At 39.1% G+C, this 14,634-nt stretch overlaps 1 protein-coding gene across 2 annotated transcripts in view; it reads left to right on the top strand.

Moving 5' to 3' along the window:
- The first annotated feature begins 2,253 nt into the window (after nt 1-2,253).
- Nucleotides 2,254-14,634, top strand: part of syt3 (synaptotagmin III) — a 37,108-nt gene continuing 24,727 nt past the window's right edge. Inside the window, exons 1-3 of one of the 2 annotated variants that reach the window (XM_084117190.1) lie at nt 2,254-2,418; nt 10,309-10,661; nt 10,966-11,237. In XM_084117190.1, coding sequence (XP_083973316.1) covers nt 11,090-11,237 — 148 coding nt within the window. In that variant the 5' untranslated portion in view covers nt 2,254-2,418; nt 10,309-10,661; nt 10,966-11,089. Of the gene's footprint in view, nt 2,419-10,308; nt 10,662-10,810; nt 11,238-14,634 lie in introns of both variants that reach the window. The other variant, XM_084117189.1, reaches the window with a different exon arrangement.

Here is a 14,634-nt window from a genome sequence, read left to right as displayed (position 1 = left end):
GTGATTTGCATATCTTCAGGTTCTGTACCTAAACTAATTTTGATCTGATCACAAAAGCGCCCTTGGCTTTAAGTTGGATATATTAATACAGCCCACGTTGTTATCCCATCTGAAATAATTACATAGGAAATGTTGTAGTTAATGAGTCCAAATATAGGAGATTATCCTGTCAGTCTAATTTATATAATACAGGGGTATTATATAAATTAGACTGACAGGATAATCTCATCAGTGCATCACAGTGACTTTCTTTCACGGGGTTGACTATTTTGGAGAAACTTTTTTTGAAATCGGTGCTCGTTGAGGTCGCCAATGCTCGTTATGGATCAGCAGGCCAGCTACGTGATCTGAGCCTGTTTCGAGCGGTCACAGACACTGCGATATTTTCAAACCTGTTTGATATTATCACCATGTGATCTTGTAGTGCGTGCAATGCAACAACAAGGTGGAACTGATCCAGCCAATCACAGTGCAGATGGTGTAAATGGAAAGCTCTCATAATCAATTGCGTGAATTTATTGAGAACAAGTTTTTTTCCCTCTCTGTTGGTCAGGACTGCCTCTTGACCAAATGTCTTGTAGTTTGTGCACCTCCTCAGCGTTGTGTTGTGTAGTATGCGCGCTGCTATGACAAGACGATGACAGATGACAAGAAAACGTGTTGTGTAGTGTGAGCACCACAGCAGTTCAGGTAGTCTTACAGTCCTGTAGTGTGAACTTGCCCAAAGGGAGACATCAAAAATGTGCACTGTTGGTGTGCCTCCAGGAACACTGTTGGGAAATACTGGTGTTATGTGCATACAGCAGCAACTAAATGATACCCCAAACAGTCGTGTGGTGGGAGAATAACGTGTAGTGGGAGAATAACGAATAGCGATCCGATGAAAATCATCCAGTTTACCCGGCATCACGGTCATCGGCACTCAGATTGTGTCTTTGATAATACACACTATGCAATTGTCACTCACGTGAACGAGCACTGATTTGCCTCCAAATTTCAGGCGTTTGTCTGCGATTTCCACAAAACTGTTGGCGAGTGTGTAAAAACGTGCAGTGTACTCCCAGCATAGATTTGTAGATGTAACACGTCTTTGTATATTGTGAATGACTCTGTGTGTTTAGTGAATCGGTTGAGTGAATGATTCACCCAGTGACTTAAAAGACTCACTTATCACCACCTAAAAGCGCAGCGATGTAACCAGCAGACTGAACTAATTAGCGAATTAATCTTTTAGGCGCATTTACACTGCAGGTCTTGATGCCCAGTTCCGATTTGTTGGCTATGTCTGATTTATTCTGACGACCAGCTTAAAATCATCTTTTAAAAGTGACCCATATCTGGTATCTGCATTAAAAGTGAAACAACCAAAGGTAGATGAACTCACCAGGAAAAGCTTAGGCTGAAAAGGAATTAAAAACGGCTCGATTTGCAATGGGCGCTGATGAAATGATAATACAAGCTTTTGGTTTCCGCACCATCTTTAAAAGTCCGCAAAACATTTGGGTTGAGCCTTCTTCCTCCATTGCACCATTGAAAAGAGCCATGTGATCACGGTTGGTGTACACCTGAGTTGCTTTTTCAACAACGTAGGCTACGAGTCGCATTGACATGGGAATATCCGATCTGCCTGCTTACATGGCAGACGCAAATGCACGCAAGCCTATCCGATTCATATCAGATTTTCCACATATGAATGAGGACTGAAATCTGAGAATATTGGAATCCATGTGCTTTTTTCCTGTGTATACACGTTCGTGGGTCATATATCCGATCTGTGCCACATGCATGGGAGGAAAAAAATTGGCATTGGGTCACTTTTAATGTAAATGCAGCCTTTGTGAATGCAATATAAGATTAGCGACACTAGGATTCGACACCACTAGCTTGTAATCTCACTTTAATTATTACTGGAAATTTTGAAAACCTTTTTATAACGTGCACTATGAAAAGTTATTCTTTATAAATATATATATATGTGTGTGTGTGTGTGTGTATGTATTACTGTATATATATATATATATATATATATATATATATATATATACATACATGTATACATATACATGTATATACATATACATACACACACACAAGTATATTAGTGATCTCTCTCTCTCTCTCTCTCTATCTCTCTCTCTCTCTCTCTCTCTCTCTCTCTCTCTCTCTCTCTCTCTCGCCATACATCAGTATGTGTTTAGCACTGCACGCGCACTGGAGCCCGTGAGCGGAGACGAGGCTCGTTTAGTATTCCGTGCACAAGGCGAAGGAGAGAGAAGGGAGGGAGGGTAGAGAGTGAAATAGAGAAAAAAACGAGGCTGTGAAGACAGGCGAAAACACAGAAAGAGAGGAAGAAGAGGGGAGCGGAGAGACACCTCCTCTGTCCCTCTCGGTCTACTCTTTGGCATCCGTCTGTCCCAGGTGCGGTATTTCAGCCTTTATCTGTCTTTGGGTGTGCGGGGCGGATGTTATGATGTTGCTGTTGTAACGCGTCGCATGAGAAAAATGTATATTTGGATGAATGTAAGCTCGAAGAAGAGAGTGTGCATATAATGTAGAAAGTCGTTCCGTTCGAGATCTGCATTGCTTTAAACGGTACAGACTCTCTACGAATTGTTGTGTTAAGGTTATCCATAATATGTCTTATTTGTGCGCGCGCGCGCTTATATGTTGTATAGGTCTGCACGTCTGTCCGGTATCGTCGTGCAAAAACCTCTCAGTTGCTTTAATAATCTCATTTATCTGTTGCAAAATAATGCATGAATATGAGCTGAGCATCGTGACCTCGCATTTTCAGATGTGCATATGTGTGTGTTTGTGTGTGTGTGTGTGTGTGTGCAACAATGTATAGAATGATCATCAGTCAGTTAGACTGTCACTTATGTAATTCTGTTCTTAACTTCTATATTTTCTACTCTACATGCTTAATCTGCTCATGCATATCTAATATGCACGAGGCAAGAATGTGAAATGTACATATGAAGCTGCTTCCCTCCTCTTCAACCCCTTATCAGTGTTCCTTCCCCTCCAAACCCCACCCCTCCCCACAGTCTTCAAAGGCAGGCTTACATGGACTTCTTTCAGGCACAGGACCATAATTATGCAAATATTAATACGTCCATATGGAACCGTCACAGGAATCCTCTCTCTGTCGCTCACTGACAGCATATAACGGCATTCGTAAAAGCCATATGAGGGGGCGATTAATTCCCCCCACAATGTGACGGAGCGGGTGATGACGTTGCCTGGCTGTCGGGCTGCCGAGAGCTTCCCTCTACACTCTTATCTGTGTGGGAGCTGAATCTTAAGGGCTGGCGCAGAACGTCACCAGTATCCCAGGGTTCCTCGCACTGCTCACTGCTCTTTCTTTTGCCTGTGTTTTCCCGTGTGATGTTATAGATGATTTAGATACTCTGAGGGCCTGGACAGAGGATTGCGGGAGAGAGAGAGAAAAAAAAGGCTAAGGATGGGAGGGAATAACCAGGCCCACATGAAACCTGCAGGTTTACTCAGAATTGGGATGTGTACCATTCATATAATTCTAGAACCTTCCCGCACCCCCCTTGCGTATTTGTTTATTAAATACTTGGACTAATTTGATTATTCTTGTGCTTTATTTTTGAATGTATTCCATAGAAATCCCCAAAATCCATGCAGAAAAAGTCTGCAGATTCCATCTGGGCCTGAGGGTAACTTGCAGCAGAGTTTCACCGCAATAGCCACGTGCAGGTTAGACTGTTTTTGTCAAAGAAACAGGACTAAACTCTTTTTAGACACTGAAAACAATGTTACGGCATGCTCTAAGCTACCTCAGCTTGCAACCACAAGCCGCAGAGGCCCAAGGTATCATTTTTTTACAGTGATATGTAATATCACCCCTGTCTTTGGCCAGTGGCAGAGATCCGGTTGTGTAAATGACAGCAGCTGTTGGCAGCGCAGTTTTGATGTGTGTTTAGTGGCCAGTGAATACGCTGGACACAGGAGGGGATGGAGAAAGTGTCCAGGAACTCACAGCATTGTGGCAGATATGAGCAAGACGATGAGATGACGCAGTGATCTGGCTGAGTGTTCCTAAGTAGAGGTTGTGGCCGCACTGAAGGCCGTTTAGCCTGGTTTCCTCTCCCAGTGCAATGTGGAATGGTACAAAAGAGGAAGGAAGGGTTAGAAAAGCAAGAGAGCATTGGAGGGAGGGAGATGAAGAGAAATTGCTACATGAGTCTACTAAAACTGCGTTGTTATCATTTATTCATTCATTCCCACTTTGCAGGAAGTCTGGAAACACTTTGCTTTGAAGCCAGAGGGGTAAAGAAAATTACTGTTATCTTCCAACAGGTTTTAAAAAACAAAAACACACCATCCTTACAGAAAACAAAAGCAGATTAGACTCCCGATGACATTGCAGATAAGACCACAGGCATGGGGGTGATACAGTGAGTGAGAGAAAAAAGGGAACGTAAAAGAATGAGAGAAAGAAAAACCACAACTGCTTCATTAAGAAATTACTCTAATATCCTATTGGTTATACTTAATGGATTTACATCCCTTGTCAATAGAAGTGTTCAAATTCATAGCCTCAGTAGAGAAGAAAAGGATTAGCCATCATTTTTATTTTACAATTAGTCTCAGTCACATCTATCAATTTCAGGGGAATAAGGGAAGTTGTAAGGCAGGTTTCCATTGAGTAAAGAGGAAAGACGGGAAAACTTCAAAAGGAGGCAGGGGACTGTGGAAACTACAAATGCTTTGTACATAACAAAATGTTAAATGTGCCTCATATTTGCCTGATATTCTCAGTTTATCCTAATGGCTTTTTGAGGTATATTTAATATTTGCAGTATCTGATAAAATTGATATTTAGGCTGCTATTGAAACCAGACTATAGATATATATATAGTTTATATTTAATTAATTTCGAAATTTTCATATGCGTTTTTTCACATTCGTCATTCGGTGGCTCTGAATTGTCAAAACACCTCTCAAAATGCTTGCTACGGATGCGAAAAATGCAGAAAAATGAAACCCGATTCAAATTTTTTTACGAGGCAGTGTGTAAGCGTGATTGACACAACCTGAGGTCGTATTTATTTTTTAACGTGAAAATTTCGGACGAGAATTTCGGACTCAGACCTTAAGAAGAGAAGAAAATTTGCTTGGTTTACCAATAGATAGACATCATTTATTATAATTAAGTATTGTTTTTATTAACAACAATAATAATTCTAATTATTATTATTTCCTTTAAAAAATAAACCAAGCAACATTGCTTAATCTGAATGCATTTTTGATGTGCAGATGACTGAACTTTCAGTTTGAAGCTATAATTGTCCTGTTTAAATATTAAAGGACAAATCATTTTTAAAAGTTGCATTTGGAGATGGATTAGATGGATCAGAGATAGTTAGGATCCCATGACAGCTCTGATTTCCATTACACAGCAACTGAAACATTTGATTATATTTATATATCTGAATTTTTAAACACTAGATTTGACACTGGAAAACGGGCCAAAGAGCCGCAATACTGAAGCAGAGTTCCAAACAAAAAATAGAGGAATTGTATTCACTATAAAGTTTTATCGGTGTGCATTCTCACTAAAATGTGTCATAATGTGTATGGTTTGTGTGATGTTTATATATTTGATCCTGCGTGTCTTCATCTTCTGCCAGATTCTTAAAGAATGGAGGACACTGCTTCCAGCTATTTTGAGATTTGCCATCTTTTGCAGACTTTACAGCAACTTAACCATTAGCCTACAAACTGGTAAACCTAAATAGGCCACCGGACATTGCCTGCGGGACAAAACGAATTGCATCATTCTTCATTGGCTTGAATAATTTCACCTCAGGGCCGAGGACAGAACCTCAGACCCATCTGCTCTCTGCTGTAGATACATGCAGTGACCTGAGTGACTGCTGCTGATCTGTGGCGTTGAAGGACAGCCTCCTGACACATCTCAACCTAAGACACCTGACAGTTATGTAGTGAGTGCCAGGTGTCTTATGTATGAACAGTCAGCGATATTATCATTGTCAGTGCTTGCCTTATGATAACACACATTTGTGAGTGCTAGCTGCCGTTATTTAGAGGTTATTAGGACCTGTTGTATCGTAGGATGGCCTCATTTGTCACGCTTTATCATGTCCGCCAAAGCGGTCTGCAAATCCGCTTGAATGGATCAAACTGGTGGAAATAGACTAATTACAAGTTTAAAATTAATCCACTCGGACATCATCGCTTTCAGTCACGTTCGTGAAATGAAATGACAATCTGTGAGCCATTTTTAGAGGCCACGCAGATTTTAGATTAAACCACTTTGCCTGTGACCTTTATTATCTGAATTATTATTTATCTGAAAAATGTTCAAATTGTTTTGTAAAATGTTTTTAATTTATTTTACTTTTTGTTTTTGGTCAGCATTTGAAGTCATCTCTTCTGCTTTGGGACCACTTTCTGTTGTCTGTCATTCAATGACACAGCGACCTGATCTAGTCTTTCTGCTTTCCGGTTTAAACTGGACATCTAGGTGTTGTGTGAATTGTCTAGACACCAAACAGAGCTGCAACCTTCAAATGTGTACGTATGTAATGGCAATGCAATTATTGCCATTTTGATGGATGTCACTGAACATTGACCTTTCCGGTTGTGTGTGTCTGTGTACATATCCATGTAATCATTGCATTTATTATAGATTTTCATCTGTAATGTGTAATTGGACAGGGGCTTTTGTGGCCTTTATGACATGATTGGACTGTGGCAATTCCACCTGGCTTGCGTGTGATTGGACAGTGACCATACAGGTTCCTGGGGTCTCTGTTGTGGGATAATGCTTTTCCTGGAGCTATTGATTGAGACCGGGGCAGCAGTCAATGGAATGTCTGAGATGGGTTTCATGTTCTGTTGGCCGATTGTTTCATGACGGTGTCACTTGCATGGATTTTACCACCACATTATTCTATTCCTGCTTTTTTTCAAGACGCACAGCCTATAATACCCCAGAGCGACAGTGTAGTTTTATTACAGTATATCAATTGTAAATTCATATCCTCTAGAAATTTACACTAGCATCAAGATGCTTTTTCTGTCTAGACTTCAATGCCACATGTTATATGCCCTTTTCTGTGACTGACTTCCTTTTCTTCTCTAGCTTTATAGTTTATGTCTCTCTCTTGCTTTCTCTTTCATTGGCTCTTTCTCTCACCTGCTTCCCCGTTTCCATTCCTCTCTAACTTTGTTCTGAATCGATCTGGCATTTCTGGACAGTGACACTGTAGTTTGCTGCCAGATGGCCATCTTTCACTTTGAGATATGCAGCATTTTTAAGTCAAACCTTGACAGATTTACAGGCCGAGCCATTGGTGAAGAGTGCAGACAGGAGTTTTTTTTGTGGGGAGGGGGGTGCTTTTTTATGGGCTAATCTGAAGCTTATTTTTTACAATGGACCAAAGATCTAAGATGGACAGATAAATGGACCTCAATCTGTTTTGGGTTTCCTTTAGACGACGTTCCAGAGTGATAGACCGCTCGGACACGCTGATTAGGCAGCTTAGAGGAGAGGGCCAAGTGTGTGGGTGAACATCTTGACCTGAGTCCTGCCCAGAATGACTTATAGCTGTACTTAAGGCTTTGACTGATTGATTGATTGATTGATTGATTGATCGGAGCGGACGGAAAAGATGCAGCTTGCTGGAAAGAAACAATCCACCAAAGACCAATGACATTTTACAGACCTAAAAAGCATGAAAAGATAGTCTATCAGGATGATAGATGGACGATTGGTTCAATAAGAGGAGGTGTCCCGTCAACCAGTGAAACAGATCGGACTTCTTGAGCGATTTTGGCAGCATGAATTACTCTCAGATGAAAGCACACAATCATTAAATTGATTCACATATCGATAGATTTGCACAGTTTTTCTGGGCTTGCACTGTTTTAGCTGATGCAAAGAGGGGATGAAGGATGGACGGAAGGGTGAAAAGAAACACTTGGAGGAGGGCTGAGACACGGAGCGAAAGAGAATGGAAATGAAAGGTGGAGCTTTGACCTGGTTTTGTGAGACAGAATGAGCACAGAACAAAGGAAGAATACTGAGATCTCATAGATACAGAACCCCATGCTGACAAATTATACACCTTAACAGATGAATCGCTACAACACATTTTATTTCTCAATGGCGTCTGCATGTATCGAACCACAGATTCGTTACTTGTATTGTAGGTTCTTCATAATTCTCCTTAAAAGGAATGTCAAAAATCATAAAGTTTTGATCATTGTATACTAGATAGCGATGTATGTTAGCATACTGCATTGATGTCCTTTTTATGTATATATAAAAAAAAGTGCAGGTAGCAGTACTCCGTGTAGATTTGATCTTTATTCTAATCCATCAATGAAAAGCTTCTTGGAATTTCAAATTGATGAACTATGATGAACTACATCTAGTGCAGTCGTGTTGAAGTAATAAAATGTTGTGAATATTGGCCTATTTAACGTGAACCTTAAATGCTTTTATCCTCCACATGAGGGTTCAAAATTTGCCCATTCAAAAGCATAAAAATACAAGGTTTGTTTTATTAGTTTATGCTCTTCATCTGCAGCGTGAGAACTGTTCTTATTGGCTGTGTTGTGCACAAAAGGACATCAATGTCGTGTCACGCCCCATTTTTGCAGACAAATTGCCTGTCACTTGAATCTTGTGGTGTTGCACCCTGTTAGGACACAGTGTTAACCTTAAATGTGATAAGTGTGTCTACTGTCTACCAAACTTCAATGTTAAAAAACTTACTTTAATTATTTTCTGTTTTTCTTTTTTGCAAGGGCACTTCTTACGATTATTTAAAAGTTTGAGGTCAGTATTTTTTTTAAAGTAAATTAACTTTATTCAGCAAGAATGAGGCATGAGGAGGGGGAGGGTCGAGCTTGCCTTCGTTTTGTTTAACAATACTTCGAACGTCAACAAGAAGTGACGTCACCCAACATCGCTTAGAGCACCTTTACGTTTTTTACATAAGATTAATTCAATGCCATTTAGTTGAATCAGGTTAACATTCTTAATTTTGTCCAAAAATAATGTTCAATTATCCTAAAATTAATATCTAATAAAAATTAAAACAAATAACCCAGTTTCATTGATTCGGTTATTTAGTGAATGCACTTAATTCAATGTTTTTTTGTTTGTTTTGTTTTTTACAAATGTTATCTAATGAGAATAACTCTGTATAGACTCTTATTGTATTAGCCAGAGGGTGGTTTTGATACATTCATAGGCATGCCCATAGTTGTTTTTAAACCATTTTAATTCCTTTTAGCAGGTCCTTAACCCAAGCACATGCTCTACACTTCACCACAATGAAAACACTAACATAAAAAAAAACAAAAAAACACTAACATAACAGAAACTCTTTTAAATGTAAACATAAAAGAACATTAACAAGTCTCCCAATTTTATCATCTAAATAAAAATGGATAAAATAACATTTTATTTAAACATTTACTCTCCCTATCCAGCCCTGTGCAAAGCATGATGGGAAGTGGAAATCCTGTTCCTAGTTTCTATAATGCTACTTTAACACAACTAAAATAATTTATGTACTCTCAACTCCAATGGATTAAGTGACTGAAAATAATTGAGTGAACTTGATTTAAGTAAATTGAATAAACATTGACCAACTTAATTGAAACATGTTCTTTCAAAGTAAAAACATTAATAAAAACCATTTCAAGTCTGTTTAACACAATGTAATCCTGTTTGAACGAGAAACCTAATACAATGGCGTTAAATCAAAATGAATTGTTTAAATAAAGTGAACGGTATCAGAATGATTTCTGAAGGATCATGTGACACTGAAGACTGGAGTAATGATGCTGAAAATTTATGCAATTTAGTGGTGCAGAAATAACACACTTCAAACAAATTGAATTGGGGAAAAAAGACCCCATCATTATTGATCAAATCGATAATTTCGCCCAAAACTCACACCATTGGTTGAGCCAATGTGTCGAACAGCTCAAATTAGCAATACAAGTTTAGCATCGTTAATGGAGTAGACATTACACCTCACCTTTAATCTTCAGAGTATCAAGCAACAACAGCTTACCAAGATAAACTTGTTCCCGAGATGCACTGTACAAAGAGAGCCGTTTGTCTTTGGGAAGAAATAGATATCCAAAATGAAAAGTTCTTCTCTGCATGCTATTGAGCTCTGCAAGCCCAGCGGGTTGCCTTTATAATTTAACCATAATTTTACAGCAGTTTTTTTTTTTTTATGATGTGTGCCTCATTTTCTCTCTCGATCTCTCTTCCTCTCTTTTCAGGCAATTTCAAAGCTCCTGTAGAACATTCCAGAATACAGCCATGGACCATAATGAACATTAAAGCTTGAATGAAAAAACAAAGAGAGAAATCTAGTGGAAATACACCATACGTCTCAGATTTTACCCTGCCCTGATGCTGCTTTAAGGACCGAGCCTGCAAACACTCTCCTCTTCCCTGACTGATGAATTAACTGAGAGTAATAGCCCACAAAATCTAGGCTATGCTTTCTGAACAACAGACTTAAATATAGTCTCACTGTTTATCCATTGAAGAAAACATTTCTCTGAATTGAATTCCCTCCTTCTTCACCATGACAAGGACTCAGGGATGTCATTGCTGTCCTTTATAACAAGTATGTGCACAAAAAACAACTCGTGAGCCATGCACATACAATTGAATAATGGATTTTTCACTGTTTTAATTTTACTTCATAAATGTATGCAATGTCTTCTCCCTTGCTCTCATTCCTTCTTTTTCCCCTCTCTCCTGTTTCCCCCCCAGGAGCCTATGTTATTATTGAAAAGAGAGATTGTGGCTCACTTACCAATGGGTTTAGCAACTTTTAAAAGTTTCAATTAACAGTCATAAAGAGACTGTCTCAGGTCCTTGTTGAAACATTGTCCTTCAGAATCGAAAACGAGTCCCTGTTTTATCAGAATCCTACGGTAGAAAGTGGCCAGACACACCCTCTTTGCTCAGGCGCCGTCCGGTTGGTGTGGGCGGTGAGGGCTGCGGCACGATTGGTTGAGTGCAGGGTGGGTGTGCGATGCGGATTGGAGGATGTCGGGGGACTGGGAAGACGACCTTTGTAAGAAGGCGTTGGTGCTGGTGGAGGAACTGTGCTTCCGGTCTGGAGGCTTCAGCCAGAGTGCGAGTTGCCAAGAATTCAGCTACATGATGAGAGGACCTAACAGACAGATGAACACAGGTAAGAACACAGCAAAACCTGTTAAAGGGATGGCTGATCCAAAAATAAGCATTTTGTGATCATTTACTGGACTTCATGTTGTTACGAACCAATATGGCTTACTATCTTGCCCAAGGAACACAAAAGAAGATGTATAGGTCACTGTTGTCCATGTAACAATTGATGGGGACTGGAGCTTTCAAACTACAGAAAGGACATAAAAGCTTCATAAAAGTGGTCCTTTTGACTTATATGCTAAGTCTTCTAAAGTTTCACAGAAGAAAGACAGTCTTAAGGCCCTTTCACACCAAGGACGATAACGATAAAGATACTGTTCTAAAAAAAATTCTAAATATAAAAGAATCGCAGAGTCCACACCCCAACTATAACGATAATGGCATAGAGAAACAATATCGATGGAATCATTTTTAGAATGATTTTTCCAGCTGATTGACTGAAACATTGACAGCCAATCAGAATCCATCCTGCTTTAAATATCTCGAGCATTTAAAGTTACAGACGACAAAACTGCAGCGCACACTAGAATAAACAGAACAATATCGCCCACTGGTGTGAACACTAAGATAGTTGTTATGTTTATCGTTATCGTTCTTGGTGTGAACGGCCCTTTACAGGTTTGGAAAGGCAGGAGGGTGGTAAAATGATGACAGAATTTTCACTTATGGGTGCAGTATTGATTTAAAGCCTATTCATAGCATGAATTGCTATGATTTATATCCCAACTTCTAACCAAAATATTAAATTGAATTGGATTGAATTGGCCTTCACCTTAACAAGAACTCATGGATGTTCACAAAAACAATGCGTGAGCAATGCACATACAATTCAGTAATGAAAAGAGAGATTGTTGCTCACTATACCAGTGGGTTTAGCAACCATTAAAAGTTTCAATTAATGATCATAAAGAGACCATCTCAGCTCCTTGTTGAAACATTATTCTTCAGAATCCAAAACGGTTTCATAAAAAAATGGTGACAACAAATGACGTCTGTAGCTTACAAAAAGGACACAAAAGCAGTGGTCCATATGACTTGCATGCTAAATCTTGTGTGTTAAGGGTTTGGAAAGCCATGAGAGCGGTAAATGGATGACAGAATTTTCATTTATGGTTGAACTATTGCTTTAAACCTTTTCAAAGCATGAATTGCTATGATTTATGTCCAACTTCTAACCAAAATATTGACTTCAGCCAGACATATGGCCTCTAAGGGTAATTTTCATCATCAGCCCACCTCACTGAGCTATGAGACCAGGAAAGAGCCTCACTGGTGAAAGCTGCTCGTTCATGTAATTGCGCCTGGCCTTTTTTATTTGTATTCACACCACAGGTGCTATGGTTGGATGCTGTGTTCAGAGTGAGACTGTCCTGTTTACAGATTTAGTCATTATTGAAATTGAATTGGACTTGCATTCTGTTTAATATGAAATGGCACAACCACAGGTAATTGAAATGGCTCTAAGATCCTTGTGAAAAGAGGGGGAAGGAATGAAGCTGCACATGCTTACCTTCATCATAGGGTCTCCAAACACCCTAAAATCACCCAAATGGATTCCAGAGAGAGGTTTCATCAAGAGAATCATCATCTTTTTTTTTTTAATTAAAGGGCTAGTTTACCCAAAAATGAAAATGTTGTAATCATTTGTAAACCTGTGTGACTTTATTTCTTCAATGGACACAAAATATGATATTTAGAAAATATATGTCCATATAGTGAGGGGTCCAGTGTTGTTTTGGAGCCCATTGACTTTCATTGTATGAACAATAACATTTGAAACATTCTTTAAAAATTCTCCTTTTGTGTTCTGCAGAATAAAAAGTCATACAGGTTTGGAACAGCATGAGGATAAGTAAATGATGACAGAATTTTCATTTTTGGGTGAACTATACCTTTACTATCCCCCCAAAAACACTTTTTTTCTTTTAAACAATTTCTTTAAGCTCAAGCAAGGGTTTAATTTCTGGAGCATGTCAAAACCAAAACGCTGTTGAATGTTATAGTGCACGCAAGATGTTTTGCTTAGTTTTATTTTAGTTTTAATAAATCCCACCATTTTGAATGACTTCTGGACATTTGCTTATCTTAACAGGTTTTCACATAATGACTAATTGTCAGTCATTAGTTAAGGCAGCGCTGGATTGAATCTGGCATTTGGTATCATGACAGATATGCTGGAAGCAGTGTCCAAAATCACATTTAGATTTTACAATTATTCATTTAGCAGGGGCTTTTAGCCAATAGCAATTTATAAATGTAAATAACCCAAGCAATTCATCTAAGGAAGAACGCAATGCAAAAAGTGCTACTATACCAAATTTCCAAGCAGTGCAACATTGTGCAGGAAAATTGTCACTCAGGAAGCTCAAAATGTGAGTGAAAATGGCTTTCTTGAATTGAAAAATCAAAAAAATGGCAGTGGCCAGTAACTTTATAAGGGACTTGTAATACATGATTTAAAATCGATTGTATGAATGATAGTCTGACCCTCACTTACGCAAGCGAAGCAAACGATTCGAGTGAAAGACGTACAAACCGTCTGCTAAAGAAAATCGTAAAGCTCTAATGTAGCTAAGGGAAAGTCTGGTTCATGATGTTGTTTTGCTGAATGCATTGTGGTGACATGCATAGCTGAGCAGGACGGCCAGCTTACCATATTATTAATTAGTGGGAAACTGAGGGAAGCTGCCCAAGGCTCTTTAAACTCTTCTGTACTCACAGTATGGCCCATATGTGCACTACAGCAGAAGGGTAGTCATGCTGTCAAGCATAGTGTAACAAGGTGAAACAGACTATTTTTAAGCCTGGGTCTCTGTCTAAGCCAAGGTCAGTTACCGCTTAGTTGTACTATAGGATTGAAAATTTCAATTTGGATTTGCTGCTTTTTCCAGAGACATTTTGCCACTCTCCATTTTATATCAAAGTGTATTTATTAACACACTCAGGATGAAAACCAAAAGTGACTTTGATTTCTCCCCTACTGCATGGCTTTAAATCACAGCGAGAGTGAAATTATGTGAATGCTTTTATTTGCTGATGGAATAAAAACTAAAGATTAGACCGACTGTGTTCGGCATCAGGGGCAGGTTGCACCAACCATGCGTCAGCTACAACTAGGTCTAGTTGTAGCATAAAGGAGCACTTAACAAATTACTCACTACTAAATATTTGTTGAAATACACTGAAATTCAAGACTACTTTTAATTTTGGTAAATGTCAAATTACTACATGGACAGCTTACAAATTACCACTCTTGCTTTAGGAAGGATTGATGCAACCAAATTACGTATACTCAGTTCAGACTGTGATGGGCTGGTGCAACCCTACCCAGCTCTTAGGAGGTGGTGATGGTGTGGAAAAGTCTATGAGACAAGATGAAATGAAAGCTTGGCATCGGGCAG

The sequence above is a fragment of the Abramis brama genome (genome assembly GCF_963993115.1).
Source record: "Abramis brama genome assembly, chromosome: 1".
In the NCBI taxonomy this organism is placed as follows: Eukaryota; Metazoa; Chordata; class Actinopteri; order Cypriniformes; family Leuciscidae; genus Abramis; species Abramis brama.
Note: the sequence above shows the minus strand (reverse complement) of the source record. Positions and strands in the feature narration are given on the sequence as shown.